We start from the raw sequence: 18232 nt of genomic DNA on the forward strand, positions 1-18232 counted from the left end.
ATGGATCTTAGAATTGGACAGAATTCAATGGAAACAATCGCTCATTTTGAAATGCATTATTGCTGATAACTAATGATACTGAGCATTTTTTCATAATTTCTTGGCCATTTGTATTTCTTTTGTCTGTTAAGATCAAATTTGCATTTTTAATTGGATTATCTTGTTGAGTTTTATGAGTTTCTTGTATATTCTACGTATTAATCTGTTGTCAAATGAACTATTTTCAAACATTTTCTCACATTCTGAAGGTGTTTCCTTTGTTGTTCACAAGATCCTTAGTTTTATATAATCCCATGTTTAATTTTGCTTCGTTGCCTGTTGATTGTGTTTTCGGGATGGTTCCAAAAAAATCATTGCCTGCTGATGTTTAAAGTGTTCTATGGTGAAGACTATACTTTCAAGGATCATTGCTATTGTCCACTAAAGTATTCTATGGCCTATGTTTTCTTCCAGTAACCTCATGGTTTGAAGTCTCTCATTTAGGTCTTTTATCTATTTTGAGTCGATCTTTGCACAGGGTATAGGGTTGAAGGTGCATGGTGGGGTGGGGGGAGGGAGGGTAGGTTCAGTCTTCTGCAGACAGATATCGACTTGGCCCAGAACCATTTATGGAAGAGGCTGTCCTTTCTCCAATGTGGTTTTGGTTCCTTCTTTGACAATCAGTTGGGTGTACATGCATGGGTTTATTTCTGCAGTCTCCACTCTGTTCCACTGGTCTGTATGTCTCTTTTTACAAGCCAGTACCATGCTGTTTTGGTTACTACAGCTCTGTGGAATGTCTTTGTACATTATGTTCAAGATTTCCTTGGATATTTGGGGTATTTTGTACTTGTACATGAATTTTAGGATTTTTTTTCTTTCTTCTGTAGAGAATGTTCTTGGTATTTTGATGGAGATTGAATTAAATCTGTAAATCACTTTGGATATTAATTTGGATTAATAAATTAATTTTTCTCTTATAGGAACATGGGCAGTCTTTTCTTTTTTATTTTAAAGATTTATTTATTTGAAAGTCAGAAAGAAGGAGAGGCAGAGGGAGAGAGAGGTCTTCCATCTGCTGGTTCACTCCCCAACTGGCCGCCAGAGCCGGAGCTGAGCTGATCCACTGAGCTGATCCAAAGCCAGGAGTCAGGAGCTTCCTCTGGGTCTCCCACGTGGGTGCAGGGGCCCAAGGACTTGGGCCATCCTCTATTGCTTTCCCAGGCCATAGCAGAGAGCTGGATCAGAAGTGGAGCAGCTGGGACTCGAACCAGCACCCATATGGGATGCCGGCACTGCAGGCAGTGGCTTTACCCGCTACACCAAAGTGCCAGCCCCGGCAGTCTTTTCATATCCCTAAACTTCTTCATGGATCTTTCTCCCCAACTCCCACCCCTCCTTCCCTCCCTCCCCCCCTCCCTCCCTTCCTTCCTTCCTTCCTTCCTTCCTCCTTCCCTTTCCCCTTTCCTTTTGAAGATTTATTTATTTATTTGAAAGGCACAGTTACAGAGAGGCAGAGGCAGAGAGAGATCTTCCATCCACTGGTTCACCCCTCAAATAGTTGCAATGGCCAGAGCTGGGTCTATCTGAAGCCAGGAGACAGGAACCTCTTCCAGGTTTCCCATGCAGGTGCAGAGGCCCAAGCCCATTCACCATCTTCCATTGCTTTCCCAGCTGACAGCAGAGCTTGATCAGTAATGGAGCAGCCGGGTCTCGAACCGCCACCCATATGGGATGCAGCAGCTTGACCCACTATGCCACAACACCAGCCCCAGATATTTCTTTCTTTTGGTAGCTGTTGTGAAGGGGACTGTTTTTATTATTTCTTTGTCAACAAGTTCATTATTGGTGTGTTAAAATGCTATTTATTTTTGGTTTTGTATCATGCAAGTTCACCGAATCCATTCAGTCAATAGTCTTTTGCTGGAGTTTTTAGGACTTTCTAATATAGAATCATATCATCTGCAAACAGAAATAATTTGATTATCTGCCTTATCTTTCCTATTTTTATTCTTTAATTTCTTTCTCTTGCCAAACCGCTCTGGTTTCCAGTGCTGTAGTGAATAACAGCAGTGAAGGTGAAATCTTTGTCTTGTTGTAGACCTTAGTAGAAATACTTCTGACTTTTCCCCTTTCAGTATGATGCTGTCTGTGAATGTCATATCAAGCCTTCATTATATTGAGCTACAGTCCTCTTATCAAGGTGCTGATCATGAAGGATGCTGAATTTTATTAATGCCTTTCCTGCATCTATTGAGATAATCATAGGAATTTTATCCTTCGTTCTGTTGATGTAATGTATTATATTTATTGATCTGTGAATGTGGAACTAACTATCTTTGCATCTTTGGAATAAATCCACCTGATCCTGGTGAACGACTTTCCTAATGCACTGTTGCATTTGATTTGCTGGTATTTTGCTGTGATTTTTTACATCTAAGTTCATCAGGGAGGCCAGTCTATAACTGTCTCTTAGTTGTATTCTTGCCTGGTTTGGGTATCAAGGTTTGCAACAGTTCTTTCCATTTCAGTTTTTTTTTAAGAGTTTGAGAAGCCTTGGTGTTAGTTCTCCCTTAAAAGTTTGGTAGAAGTCAGTAGTGAAACAATCTGGCCCTGGGCTTTGCTTTGTTGGGAAGCCATTTGATTACTGATTTAATCTCACTCCTTGTTACTGGTCTGTTCAGTTTTTCTGTCTCTGTGGTTCACTTTGGTAGGTTGTGTGTGTCCAGAAGTTATTTTCTTGTAGGTTTTCCAGTATTTGGCATGTAGTTGTTCATAACAGTCCCTAATGATCTTTCATATTCATTGAAATGTCTCCTTTTTAATCTCTGATACTATTTATTTGGGATTTTTTTTTCTTGTTTAGTCTGATTAAAAGTTTGTCAACTTGAGTATCTTTTCAGAAAATAAACTTTATTTCATTTGTCTTTTTTAATTATTTTATTTATTACTGCTCTGATCTTTGTTTTCTTGACTTCTATTAAATTTGGGTTTAGTTTGTTCTTGCCTTTCTAGGTGCTTGGGGTGCACTACTAGGTTGTTCATTCGAAAGCATTCCTTTTATGCAGGTACTTGTTGCAATACCCTTACTACCATTTATGCTATATCCCATAAGTTTTGGTTATGTTGTGTTTCCATTTTTCAGAAAAATGTTAATTTACCTTTTGATTTCTTTAATGAATTACTTTGTTCAACATCACATTGTTTAGTCTCCTTGCATTTGTATAATTCCTCATTTCTTTTGTTGTTGGTTTCTAGTTTAATTTAATGGTGTCAGGAAAGATACATGATATTTGAGGTCTTCAAGTAGTTCATGGAAAAAGCATATAATGAAATATATTTCTTACAAAATATTCTAAAGTTTTTTGGCACCAAAAAAACTTATCTTTTAATTCCATTTTTCCATGAACTTCTTGAAGTACCTCTCCCTCCATACTCCCACCATGATTTTAACTTTCATGAATCTCTTGGGATTTGTTTTGTGGTCTCATATACAGTCTATTCTAGACAAAAATGTTCCATGTGCTGATGAAGACAAAGTGTATGCTACAGCTGTTGGGTGAAGTATTCTATGAAAGTCTGTTATACCATTTTTGGTTCATAGTATAGTTTGATTTTAATCTTTATTGATTTCATACCTGAATGATGTCTAGTATGGGTGTTAAAGAATCCACTCTCTCCGTCAGTTTGGATTTAATAACATTTGTTTAAAAAAATAAAATTGGATCTCAAATTTGCTGTATCTTCTTACTGAACTGATCCCTTGATCATTATATAGAGATCTGGTTTGTCTCATATGAGAGTTTTTCCCTTAAAGTCTACTTTGTCTGATACAGGTATAGTTATTCCTGCTTGCTTGTGGTTTCTGTTTGCATGGGACATCTTTTTATTTACTCTGCATCTGTGTGTGTCTTTGCTGATAAAATCAGTTTTTTTGTAGGCAGCATGTAGCTGGGTCTTGCTTTCTTTAATCCATTCAGTCTCTTTAAATTGGGAAATTTAGTTTAAAAATCAAGGTTATTATTAATAAGGAAAGTTGTACTACTGTCATTTTATTCTGTGGTTTGAAAATTCTTTTCTTTCTCTCCTCTTATTTGTGGGCTGGTGGTTAGTAATGTTAGATTTGTATTTTTTTAAACATTTATTTATTTATTTGAAAGTCAGAGTTACACAGAGAGAGGACAGAGAGAGAGAGAGAGAGAGAGAAAGAGAGAGAGAGAGGTCTTCCATCCACTGGTTCACTCCCCAATTGGCCACAATGGTTGGAGCTGCGCAGATCCAAAGCCAGGAGCCAGGAGCTTCTTCTGGGTCTCCCACATGGGTGCAGGGGCCCAAGGACTTGGGCCATCTTCTGCTGCTTTCCCAGGCCATAGCAGAGAGCTGGATCGGAAGTGGAGCATCTGGGACTTGAACCAGTGCCCATACAGGATGCCAGCGCTTCAGGTCAGGACAGTAACCCGCTGTGCCACAGCACTGGCCCCTTGATTTGTATTTATTCTTTGTGTGTCTGTTCTTCTAGTGGGTTTTATACTTTCATGCATTCTCATAATGCTAGTTAGTCTCACTTCTGGATGTAGGACTCCCTTAAACACCTTTGGTAAGGCTGCTCTAGTGGTGACAGATTTCCTGTTTCTGCTTATTCTTGAAAGTGACTGTTTTCTTGTTTATTGCTTAAGGATAGCTTTGAGTATGGTATTCTTGGTCGGCAGCTGTCTCTTTCAGAACTTGCAGTATGTCATTCTATTTCCTTCTGGCCCAAAAGGTTTCTGTTGGGAAATATGCTGTTTGTCTAATGGAAGTTTCCTTCAATGTGAATTGGTGTTTAAAAAAAGATTAATTTATTTGAAAAGCATAGTGACGGGGGAGGAGAGGCAGGTAGGGAGTTCCAGACACACACAGAGCACGCGCGCGCACACACACACACACACACACACACAGAAACCTTCTGGTTCATTCACCAAATGGCCACAACAGCCAGGGCTGGGCCAGACCAAAGCTAGGAGTTAGGAACTCCATTTGAGTCTCTGACATGGTTGGCAGGGGCCCAAGCACTTGGGCCATTTTCTTTTGCCTTTTCCCAGGCACCTCAGCATGGAGCTGTCTCAGAAACAGGGTAGCTGGGACTCAAACTGGCACTCTGATATGGGGTTGCCAGAGCTGCAAGAAGTTGCTTAACCTGCTGTTCCATAACACTGACCCCAAATTAGTACCTTTCTCTTGCAGTTTTTAGAATACTCTCTGTGCCTTATATTTTTGACAGTTTGACTATAATGTGCCATGGTCAGGATCTCTTCTGGTCTTATCTATTTGGGGTCCTATATGTCTCTGGTACTTAGATGTCCATATCCTTCTCCAGATTGGGGAACTTTTCAACAATGATTTCACTGAAGAGGTTTTTCTATGACTTTTTTGTTTTCTTTGCCCTCCTGATTTCCCAAAATCCACGTATTTGTTCATTTAGTAGCATCTTAGGAGTCTCAGACACTGTATTTCATTCTTCCTGCTCTTCTGCCTGCCTGGGATATTTCGTAAGAAATGTCTTCAGGTTCAGATACTCTTATTTCTGATGGATACAGTCTGTTATCGAAGCTCTCAACTGTATTTTTATGTGACTTATGAGTTCTTCATTTGCAATATTTCTATTTGATACCTTTAATGATCACTATCTCTTCAATGAATTTCTCATTCACATCTTCAAATTCTCATTCATACTTTTGTAATTTCTCTGAACTGTCTTTCTGTACTCTCCTGAGTTTCACTGCATTTCCTTATAATCATTCTTTGGAATTCTATGTCAGGCATTTCATCAATATTCTTCCTTTTGCTAGAAAGCTATTCTGTTCCTTTGAGGGTGTCATGTTACCTTGTTTTTTCTGTTTCTTGTGTCCCTACATTAAGATTTTCACATCTGGTGGATCAGTTGTCTTTGTCACTTTTGTAAGGTGGCATTTGCAGTAAGTGGCTTTCTCTGAAGAGGTTGGCTGTCCATTTGATGAGTTGATGAGTGTCCGTTTGATGAGTGGCTTAGGTTCCAGTTGAGGTGACTGGTAAGTGACAGTTGCTTTGGTTCCAGATGAGGATCATACTATGTCTCTTTATGCCTTCTTCAGCTGTGACCCTTGGCATTGGGCACAATGCATGTAGTATGAGTCACAGAACCTTTCTGTCTAAGGAGAGGGGACCATGTGAGGGCAGGAGTTCTGTAACAGCCCAGGCAGGTGTGGTACACAGAGAAGTGGGAGTGGGGCACTTACTGTGTGGCCACTCCAGCAATGGGACTGATGGCCCCAAGGACATGCAGTGCAGCGTACTTTTCTCTGTCAGTGGTAGGTGTGAAATGACTGGATTTTTGAAAAATGGAACTAGTCCTGCATGCCATGGTTTCACATCTGCAGAAACTAGTAACTCCTCGTTGAGATTCCTCTACAGGAGAACAAAGAATATCCAGAGCTTGCAAAGCACAAGACCCATGACAAAACTCAAGGGAATCCATAGCAATAATTCTTACCACTGTGATGTTTGCTCAATGCAGTCCAATCTGATTCCTCGTTCTGTATTTTATTAATTGAATTTTTTTTTTTTATTTTTGACAGGCAGAGTGGACAGTGAGAGAGAGAGAGAGACAGAGAGAAAGGTCTTCCTTTTTGCCATTGGTTCACCCTCCAATGGCCGCCATGGCCGGCGCACTGCAGCGGCGCATCACGCTGATCCGAAGCCAGGAGCCAGGTGCTTCTCCTGGTCTTCAATGGGGTGCAGGGCCCAAGGACTTGGGCCATCCTCCACTGCACTCCCGGGCCATAGCAGAGAGCTGGCCTGGAAGAGGGGCATCCGGGACAGAATCTGGTGCCCCGACCGGGACTAGAACCTGGAGTGCCGGCGCCGCAAGGCAGAGGATTAGCCTAGTGAGGCACGGCGCCAGCGTAATTGGAATATTATTACAAGGAAGATCTCTCTTTTCACGATTAATATGAACTTCTATATTCTTATTTCATTGTGCAGGGTAAAATGTGTTACTGTCATTAACTGTTTCTGCTCCCCAATTTTCTGATTTGGCCACTGGGAGGTCTTTCCAGTTGGATTTTGTGTTCCCTGACATAGCTCCATCGTTACTTGATCACTTCTTAGAATAAAATTAATGATCAACTAATCTATCTTTAAACCACTTTCAAGTGCTCCCAGAGGGTCGTCAGCCATTCCACCTGTTGGACAAAATCCAGCATCCGAGCATTTTCATCAGCAGCAAGAATTTTCCTTCTGCAAACAGTTCTGATGGCCAAATGCGCTTAACAGCCTTGGCTCTGTTCCTAGCGATGCACCGTGTGCAACTAGGGTAGAGGCTGACCTAATCCTGACGAGATTTTAATCGTATTCATGAAGTTATAATAACTCATCCAGAGCTGTCAACAGATAACCCAGAAGTATCTTGGGGTTTGGTATCAACAAAATGGCAGCTCAGGTCTTCCGTTCTCACTTGGATTCCCTAAGATTGAGCCTTCACCTTGGGTACTATGTTAACCTCTATCCAGCCTCTCCCACCCACAGAGTTACATCTGCAGATTGTTATGGGTACCATGTCTTCCAGTCCTGTGTGTGTTGGTCCTATTTCAGACTGAAGCTGGAACCTACCTTAAACCCTCCAATAAATGTGGTTAAGTCCCTTTTCCAGAACCAGCTGCAGCAGTGAGCTTACTAAAATTTAGGTATTTCTGGACTTGACTCCCAAGTCATTAGGCAAATGCTAACCCTCAGTTTCTTCAACCATAAGAAAGAAGTACTCGCTATACAGGTTTGTCAGCAAGGTGAAGTGAAAATATATATGTAAAGTGCTTTGCATTTGGCCATACTCAAATGGTTAGCAATATCAGTTATTATTACTGATATTACTATAATTGTTATTAGGCAATTATTACAAATGTACCAGCTGTTCTGGCTTTTTCCCAAAAGAAAAAAGGGCAACTGTCCAGAGGGGTGACATTTCTAAATACCACTGTATTTCATGCACAATAGGTGGCAGCAGAGGCTATATACCTTTCTCTGCTGGACAAGGAAGGAAAGTCATGGAATGGAACCTAGGAATGATTTTAATCTAATCACCCATGTAAAAAGTTCCTGGGCTATACACAAAAGGGCTAGCCTTCTACTCTCAGATATTTTAAAGACTCTCTGGGCTTTGATTTCTTCGTATGTCAAGAGGCGGTTTGATATCAGATGACTCCCAGAATGGCATCCATCTCTAAGACTCTATGCTTCTATTAGCCAGGACTCCCCCATCTATTCCCGGTGATCTGTGTGCAAATGAGACTAATTTATCATTTCAGTCTGGACTTCTCTCCTCACAAGAGTAACATCTTTCTGTGCCAAGAGTTAAACACTGAAGACGATGAAACACAGGGAGGAGAAAGCTGTTTCCATTTCTTGAAGGACAATGGATGGTCAAATATTTGCTACGTTTTTCACTGCTATTTAACCCACACAACCACTCCATTGGTAAATATTCTTCTATAATTAGCACATCTTCTAAAAAAACCAAACTTTAGTCATCACCACTCAGATTGCAGCTAAAGGTTAGAATATTGGTATCGATGTAATTGATTTCAACAGAAAATTACTCTTGGATTCATTTAGTTTCCTGCTCATCCTCAGTTCATTTGAAATAGGCTGAAATATCTGTGGCTCCCATCATACCATCTGTTCACTAGGCTTTCTTTCGTAGTATGAACAGGTACCTTGTATTAAACCACATCAAGCACTTTACCAAGGTACTATTCTAAATGTATTAGCTATAGCATCTCATTAAATTCTCACAATAAACCTATATATGGATGAGATTCAAAGGTATCTCATGGTTGTAATTTACTGATTTCTTTCATCTTTTCCTTCAAGCCATTCTTTCCATATCCACTTTAAAATGAATCCCAAGGCTATAATGTACATTCCCACATACCCTGCGAAACTTAAAGTTGGTTTCCCAAAGTCCCATCTTTTAGTATATTTATCCAGTATCTCCTATTTCACTTAAATTGGTATTTCTCTTATCACTCTTTCTATGAAGGCTCGTGTAATAATAGCTTAATAATATTAACTTCATAGTCAACACTCCCAAATCTCTATTATTAGATTTTTGTCTTATGCTATGTTATTGAAGCATGAAGCAACAAATAGTTAACTTTGTATGTATTTGCAGAGAATTAAAATTGTTCTTTAGATTGCACACATGCTTACTATGGAAACTTGGAACAAGACAGAAAGCAAAGACAATAAAATGTAAGTGTCACTATTTAAGGTAATTATAGTATTTGCACACAAAATTTCCATTTACTTAATGGAGATGATATTGTATAAAATGCTTTTGGTCAAGATAATGAGGCAGAAATAACCACTTATTTTTTCAGTGCTTTACATGTCACTGTGTAATATCATTCTAATAGTATTCTGTGCATGAACTTTTCGAAAAATTACATTTCTGTTGACCAGTTTTCTGCCTTGTCCACTTATTTTCATACTCAACTTGCACTGAATATAGAAAAATCTATTTAACAACAAGAATTAAGTTATTCTCATGTTGAGGTTTTAAACAGTTAATGAACACATTTGGAGAACTCATCTTAGAATTCTCAGATCTATATCATTCAAGGAAAGAGAAGCACTTGCCTTCATCTCCATCATCCCCAAATGGGTAGAAGAGAGCAACGGCTAGGTTGATGAACACGGCCAGGTTGAAGGAAATGCTGCCCCAGAGAGAGATGTGCCTTGAGAACCAGAACAGGGCAGGGTTACCTAGGAAGCAGGAAGGGCAAGGGGACAGAACAGAAAATGAACCATGGTTTCAACACATGAGCCTTACGAACTGTTTTCATAAATGCACCATTACGAACTATTCCAAAAGCAAATTTAAATATTTAAGATGACGTATTGTAGCCAGTCCACTAAAAATAATCAGTATCAGGAGGGTGTTTTATATTTGATTCTTTCTTTCATCCTTTAGTCCGTTTACACCTAAACTATCAAAGAAGGGAAATTCAGCAATTGCAAAAGGTGGTTTGGAAAAGTGATTCTGTAACAGTTCTCTCTAATCCATCAGGGTAGATTAGGGGGAGGCAGGTTAACAGCTGCTTAGGGCCCTCTTTAATGGAATGATATCCATCACTGTATAACTTGGCATCACTGATGAATTGCACTACTAGCATATCTTAGAGTCTTATAGAAATCAAAACCCTTAGCCCAGATACAACTGCAGTGAGAAGTCCTACGATATGGCCACTGCAGCTTGAAACTAGGAAACTCCAGGCACAATACTACTTCCTGATAACCAGCAGTTTATAATATTATCTACATTTTAAACCCTAAAGCTTATGAAGGACTTACCGGGTTTGAAATAGAAGAAGATAAAAGCTACAATAAGAGCTACCAGTAAGTGGGAGGGCTTTGCTGAACAGTTTCAGAAAGAGACTTCTGTCAGCCACCATAGGTATCTACTGTATACAAACACACCAAAAATGAGTTCTTCCCAACCGCCCTGAACAACTGAACAGGTATGTAATGCACTAAGTTTGAATGGAAGCTTATGGCTCTTTCAGGTCTTGTCCATTCTCTAACTCTGAATGTCTTAACCCCAGGATCAAAATACTGCAGTTAATTGAGGAGAAGAATTGCATAGATTTCTTCAAAAAGAAATGATCAACTTGTCAGATAAATCCTGTGAATTTCAATCTGGTGTCACTTACAGTATTACTTATAAACCACATTTTCCTTCAGGACATCTTGTTTTCCTCCTCTTGGAAGGAATATTCCAACCCTAGACCAAGCTATGCTATGTCATGGCTTTTCATTCATTTCATTGACATATCACTCATAAATTAGAAGTCCTCATTTTTAAAAGCAGAATATTAAGACAAAATTAGATTTTGATGCAGACATTTGAAATAAGTCCTTAATTATAAATCTACCAAGTAAATGAGATTCTTCCTATAGCCTCATAATAGGCTGCTTCCAAATTTGAACTAAAATATACATGGGAATTAATTTAAGATTTATTTTTTGATAAATCATAAAATATTTATCAAAAAGAGCACAGAACCTACACTTCTAGTTCATTATTCGATTTATTTTTTTGTCAGAGAGAACATCATGTTGTCCAGATGATCCAAATAAAATTACTGAGTCTTCATAAATATTTTTGATGTCCCAAATTTTACTGAATTCCGTAAGTTCTACAAGGTAAAACACTAAGAGGGAGTAATTTCTTTGATTCTTTTCAAACGTTCTGCTAAGAGATCCTGAAAATGCATGCCACAATCTAATACCCAAAGGGAGTGTTTCTCAAGCTCTTCTCAAAGACACAAATCTAGCATTCCTAGAATGATGAAATGCTGTGAATAGAGGCATTGAGAAAGCATACACGCTCGCCAGGGCAACTTCTCAAAAGACAAAAGAGATAAACAAGTTCCCCCATTCAATTATTCTAAAATCTCATGGTACCCCATATCTGGGAAAATTATGTATTTACCTTTTAAAACTCAGCATTTCCAACATTTCCAAACAGACTTCAGTGCTGAGACAGAAGTAATAGGAACTGTATTACACTGATAGTTAGCTGTGAAATTATTACATTGGTTTACTTGACCACCAGTGTGATGAAATGTTCAGGTTGTCTGATTGGGGAAATAAAGATACATGGGAAGAATGACTCCCACAGGAACATTCAACATCCACTCAACTACAGGACAACAGAGGACGGGGGTGCTGGTGCCTGGGCTGCTCCAGTCTATTCACTATGGTCAAGGCCAGTTGTGGCCGACTCATGGGCTTCCAACCTGCAGCTGTTCACCAGCTGTGGTGGACAGCCTCAACCTTGCATTTCACACACTTATCAAAAACAGCATCAGTAAAAGATGACCTAATGAGGCAGGGTTTTCTGCTTTCATTAAGCGGCAGGGGTCTCTGCTCTGGGGGCAGCCTGAGCTTACACATCTGAGAGATTGCAGTAACATCAGCCTGGCAAGAAATCAATGCAGAATATACATGAATTGCCATCTTGGGTCCCAAAGTACCAGTTTATCTACCACTATGCAAAAACCAAGTTGCTCCAGGTTAGGGTACTCACTCCTAATTTTCTTCTGCCACTTCATTTCATTGTAGAGATCTTCTGTTTGCTGGAAAAAGTCATTCACTTTGCTTCCTTGTTCGTCCCTTTCGGTCGTATTGTACACTCGGCACTTGGACTCCCGTGTGAGATATTCACATATGTTGGGCACAGGAAAAACAATCTGCTCCATCGTCCTATCATGCCGAACGATCTGAAAACATTGATTTGCATTTGCTGTTAGCCCTTCGCACACCTCAGTCTTAGACTATATTTTGCTTTTAATATGAGTTTATGAATTAGTATGAAAACATTAACCAGCATGAAATATCTAAAATAGTCCTCCACTATACTACTTTGTATTTTTTTCTTTAAAAGAAACTGACATGTCATAAACACCACACTTGGTTATAAATAGCAAAAATTAAGCTTTTCCATTCCTTCTGACTCAGCATTAAACTTCTGTCATTTTCTTTTAATTCTGTGAAGCATATCACAGAGCAAGGATGGTCTAGCAGGTGACTGGCAAGGCGGCCCTACACACACACTCCTGTTCTCAGCCTTTTATTTCTAAAAAGGGATGTTGGAGAACAAAAGAGTTCAGCATCATGCATTGGAATTCTACAGAGAAAGGTGCTTTATCAACAAAATATTATCTTATTCATGGCAAGACACATAACATCCATTTTAGCATAGTATGAATATATGCAAATATTCATTATTTTGGACCTCTTTTATTTTTATTTTTATATTCTTGACTATTTAATGTTAGCCAAGAAAAATCAGGCTGAATAGTCAGATATAGATTCATTATGTAACACATTTTGTGACACCTCAAGTTCAAGGTTCACATGTATACACTGTGCCCAGTTTTCAGGGCTTGGTCTAACTCTGAATAGTAATTCTATTTCCCTCTGTCACTGACTGCTGTTGTGGGAGTGCAAGTGACCAAAGTTTAGAAAACAAGGCAAAAGGAGAAATCTGGAGGGGCTTCCAAGAAAGAGTTTACTTCTCAATAAAGGAAGAGAGCCACATGAGATATAAATAAACAAACAAACAAACAAACCAAATTTCATTTTTTGCCTGTACCCTCTTTCTTTTTTTGCGTACAACAAAAGGGCGAATTAAGGATATGATGCTTAAAACTCTGACGGCTATCTTGTACCTATGAGGTGAAATATTGCCAGCACGATAGGGAGCCCAGCAGAAGGGCAGGGCAGGCCTGCCTGTGGGAAGACATCACCGAGGCACTGGATTAATTACAGAACCACCAGTACCTCCAGGCACCCCATAATTAATACAAATTTTTATTGTTATTATTAATTTTTATTGTTTAAACAACATTAAGTCTGGTATTCTATAACAGAAGGTATCTTAAATCATATATTTAGGATATATTAACCACATACTAGAGTATTATCATAATATACTGGTGTAACTGCATACTATCATAACAAACAAGATGAGATCTACTAGTGGTAAATACAAATTTCTGCATACAGTTTTTAAAAAATCAATTGTACAAAACAATTGGACATAACGGTATGGTAGGCAACCACATGAGGTAAAAAAAAGACCGATTTGATCAAACAGTATCCCATATGTAGAAGAAGAATCTCTGTGTGCCTGAGAAAATAATGTCTTGATAATCACAAGCCAAGCAATTCAGTCCCTTTCTGAAATGTCATGTTTGATGCTCAGTGTCACATTTTACAAAGGGCATTTGCAAACTGGAAGGATTACTGAAGGAAATGAAAATGCATTAACTGTAAAATGACAAATATGGATAATTTTTCTATGCATTGATTCAACAAATGTTGCTTCAATCCTTATGTGAAGAATTTCGGAGAGTTCAAAGTGAAAAACAACAGAAAAACAACAGAAACCCCAATCAATAGGAACTTGTAGTTCAGCATTCAAGATGGTTCTTCAAATGTTAGGGCCAAGCAACTGTGTTCAGAAGGAAACACTGGGAAAACATTAAAGGGAGCTACTGTGAACTTTCCAGTTAAAGAAAAATGAAAACTTTCTAATTGTTTGAGTCCAAAATTTGGTCAGTTTCCTCTGGAAGAAGTGTGATTTCTATCCCTGGAAGAATTTAGAGCAGAACAATCATTATAGGGCATATCCTTCTTGGACAGACAATTAAACTGAAATCCCCTTCTGTTTTCCGGCGTTTTTAAGTCCGTCACTTACAGACAAACTATTCTCCACAACATTAATTATTTTGGTTGTGTTGTGGGCAGTGTTCAGTCTTGGAAAAGCAAAGATGATCAAGACCTCCTGCCACAGGCAGGTGACAAGTGACATACAGAGCAGACACTACTCCAAGTGTGATCGGGATTAAACTAATGATCAAACTGCTAGGGAGCTATGTGGGGTGGAATTAATGAGTGACAGGAGGAGGGAGGGGAGGCTTCTCCAGGGACATCATACGAGAGAGTCTGGGAATAAGCATGTGAAAAACTTAGAGCCCAGACGACTCCTCTGAAACCTGGATTTCTGTGTTCAAGTTCATGGATGTCTAAATACCTCAAATTCAGTCTGTCTGAGGATGAATAAAGAATCTACAGTGGGAAGAACCACTAAAGTTGTATTTATGAAATGCATAAAGTTTGTATACCTTAAATAGAATGTTTCTGGGGAGGAAAAAAAGAATCATCTATCTTTTAACTACGAAACTCCATTCTCTCCTAGAATTCCCATGCCAGTACTTGGCACCAACTTCCGTCTGTAACCCAGGTCAGTGCCGGCACAGGCTAGTTAAGTTTCCTCCCTCACCCTAACATTGTTTCATTCTGAGAACAAGATGGCTTAAGAGCAGAAGCTGCTTCCCAGGCTAAAAGGTTTAAATGGGTCACATCCAAGATGGCTGCCAATGCCACCACAGGCCCACAGCAAGCCTCGTTTCCATGCTTAACATCATTTCCACCAGCTCTGTGATGGTTGACAATTGTCATGACAACTGGTGGAAGACACAGTTATAGGACAGATTCTATAGGACCCAGATTCTGAGCCTCCCCTTACCCAGAAAATCCACATATAGTCCTCCCGTTGTGAGCACCCTCCTCCCCTCGTGTCTACTGCCTGCTATCGCTGATTCCTCAGCCACCAGCAGCGTGAGAAGCTGGTTTGTGAACTCGGTTTTCCCTTTTCCAGTCTCTGGCCACTGAGTCAAGCTCGTGCTGTTGGTGTGCAGCTTTGGTTTTGTCACTATCTTTGTGACACTCAATGGACAAAGAACAAGAATGGAGGGTTCCTCCCCCCAAAAAGGGGGGCACATGACCATTTGTTCACACCAGTGGCCTAAGAGGCATCCTTTACCTGACCTTACATGTGAAATCCAACATCAAGTCCTGTTAGTATATCTAGATTTTTCTCTCTTTCCCTTTATCTCTGTGTATGTATGTATGTACGTGTATGTATACACACACACACACACACACACACACACACACAGATTCATCTGTCTTTATGTATGTGCATGGATTTGCCAATCTAGCCTTTTTTTTAGACTTTTATTTAGTAAATATAAATTTCCAAAGTACAGTTTATGGATTACAGTGGCTTCCCCCCACATAACTTCCCTCCCACTCGCACCCCTCCCATCTCCCGCTCCCTCTCCCATTCCGTTCACATCAAGATTAATTTTCAATTATCTTTATATACAGAAGATCGATTTAGTATATATTAAGTAAAGATTTCATCAGTTTGCACCCACATAGAACATAAAGTGTAAAATACTGTTTGAGTACTAGTTATAGCATTAATTCACAATCTTATTTAGAAAAAGGTCATAGTCAAAGTAGAAGTTCTCTCCTCCCTTCAGAGAAAGGTACCTCCTCCTTTGATGGCCCGTTCTTTCTACTGGGATCTCACTTGCAGAGATCTTTCATTTAGGGGTTTGTTTGTTTTGTTTTGTTTTGTTTTTGCCAGAGTGTCTTGGCTTTCCATGCCTAAGATACTCTCATGGACTCTTCAGCCAGATCCGAATGCCTTAAGGGCTGATTCTGAGGTCAGAGTGCTGTTTAGGACATCTGCCATTCTGCCAGTCTGCGGTGTATCTCGCTTCCCATGTTGGATCATTCTCTCCCTTTGTTATTCTATCAGTATTAGCAGGCACTAGTCTTGTTTGTGTGATCCCTTTGACTCTTAGACCTATCAGTGTGATCAGCTGTGAACTGAAATTGATCACTTGGACTAGTGAGATGGCATTGGTACATGTAACCTTGATGGGATTAATCTAGCCTTCTTCAATACTACTGTTTCTAATCTTTCTGTGTGATTTACCTGTATTTTCTACCATGTTATCTTTCCTAATCCTTTCTCTACACAGCAACCAGAGTGCTCTTTCGAAAACAGTCATCCCCCACCCCCACCCCCGTGTTCCTGTACACCTTCCCTTTGTTCACTTTCTTTTATCTGAATTACCCCAGCTGGTCTTAAGTAACAGGAAACTGTACTCAATCTTTAATACATTCTGGGGAAGGTATCTGACTGTGTTTAGATTCTGGCATCCCACATCAATATTCAAGCTCCGGCTCCTAATTCTGGCTTCCTGCTTATGCAGACCCTGGGAGGCAATGGTGATGATCCGTGTAATTGCATTCCTGCCACCCACGTGGGAGACCTGGATGGCATTCCTGGCTCCTGGCTGTAGTTCAGGTCTGGCAGTTGTATTCAAGAAGGAACTAATGGATTGGCACGTGCTCTGTCTTCCTAGCATTCAAATAAACGGCTTTTTTTTCTTTTCATTTTTAATGTATCCTTAATGGTAGCCTTTTCTGTGAAATGGATCCTGAAATTCCTCAGGTGCCATTAATTGCTATTCCCCTACACATTTCCTTGGCTCTCTATCCATACACTTGCTATACAGAATTATCTTCTGTATATGTGGGTGGATAAAGTGTAAGTGTTCAGAAAACACTTGCTAAATGTCTGCATCTATGGATCTACGGTGAAATCTCTCCTCTCAGCTGGGAATGAAGACAACCACCTCCAACAGCAGCCCTGTCACCCACAGGCAGGAACCAAACCACTCTCTCTGGCCTTTTCAGTCCACCTGCTTCTCCCTGATCTCTTCTGTACTCCTAGCCCTATACTTTAGCTTCTGGAACCTTCCTTAGGGCCTTCTTGGTTTATTGGCCTATTTGCTATCAATTTCTCCAGCTCCTGGGTTCTACTAGGTCAAGCCACACACCAAAGCTATGGTATTATTAAGGTTTACAAGTGTGAGCAAGGGATCCACTTTGTGACAGAAAGCAGTGACACTCATGAGTCCAAAGGTGCGGCGATGGGAAACAGGAAGACACCGTGACTATATACCCCGAGAGTGAACAGCAGTGAAGCCTGCCACGTACTCTGCTGAAAACTAAGAAAGTCTGCCAAAATGAATGAATGTATGAATGTAAATGAGGACTGACAAGCGTCAACTACTCAGCTCACTTCTGCTTGATTAGCTCTGTCAACTAGTGTCAAAATGACACTGTAGATAGTAAATGACAGCCAGATGGCTCTCATACACACAATGTTAAGTCCATTCTGACCCACAGCTCCTAAACTGCCACCAGCCATTAAATAATGTCTTTTAGGGGGGCAAAAAATGGAAAAAATGGAAACTGTCGAATCCTTCCAAGTTACTGCTATTGATGTGAAAACTTCATCACCGCCTTCCACATTTTCTATATTTTTGAACACTTTCTACAGACATACAGAAATCTATTTTAATGTTTTCCACAATTTTTAAAAAGAAATCTTTTCTTGAACAATGGCTTCTGTCTTGTCTCTAAAACATCACTACTCGGTAGTGACTGCTTCTATGACCAAAAGGGGAAAAAAGCACACAAAATAACTATTAAATTCACAAGAAAATTTACAGATAGTTCTAGTTAAAAAAAACTCTGAAAGGTATGTACCTTAATTTCTTAAGAAAACACTCCTCATTCGTCTTTTAGCATGCCCTTTCACTTTTAATCACTAAATTCTGCTTCAATGTTTTAATAAAAATATGAAGGTAAAAGCAACCGGGTAGGTGCTTGGCACAGAGGTTCAGATGTTGCCTGTCAGAGTGACTGGGTTCAGTCCCCGGCTTCACTCCAATTCCAGCTTCCTGAGAGGCAGCAGGCCACGGTTCAAGTGGTTGGGTTCCTGTCACCCACATGAGAGACCCAG

The 18232-nt window shown here is 39.8% G+C and overlaps 1 protein-coding gene across 2 annotated transcripts in view; it reads right to left on the bottom strand.

The window, feature by feature from the left end:
- Window positions 1-18232, bottom strand: part of ITPR2 (inositol 1,4,5-trisphosphate receptor type 2) — a 536947-nt gene that overhangs the window by 104998 nt on the left and 413717 nt on the right. For both annotated transcript variants that reach the window (XM_051850872.2, XM_051850873.2), the window contains 2 exons: window positions 12083-12275; window positions 9631-9756 (listed from right to left, as the gene is read on the bottom strand). In XM_051850872.2, the coding sequence (XP_051706832.1) occupies window positions 9631-9756; window positions 12083-12275 (319 nt within the window). The remainder of the gene's footprint in view (window positions 1-9630; window positions 9757-12082; window positions 12276-18232) is intronic.

Source organism: Oryctolagus cuniculus, chromosome 9 (genome assembly GCF_964237555.1).
Source record: "Oryctolagus cuniculus chromosome 9, mOryCun1.1, whole genome shotgun sequence".
Classification (NCBI taxonomy): domain Eukaryota; kingdom Metazoa; phylum Chordata; class Mammalia; order Lagomorpha; family Leporidae; genus Oryctolagus; species Oryctolagus cuniculus.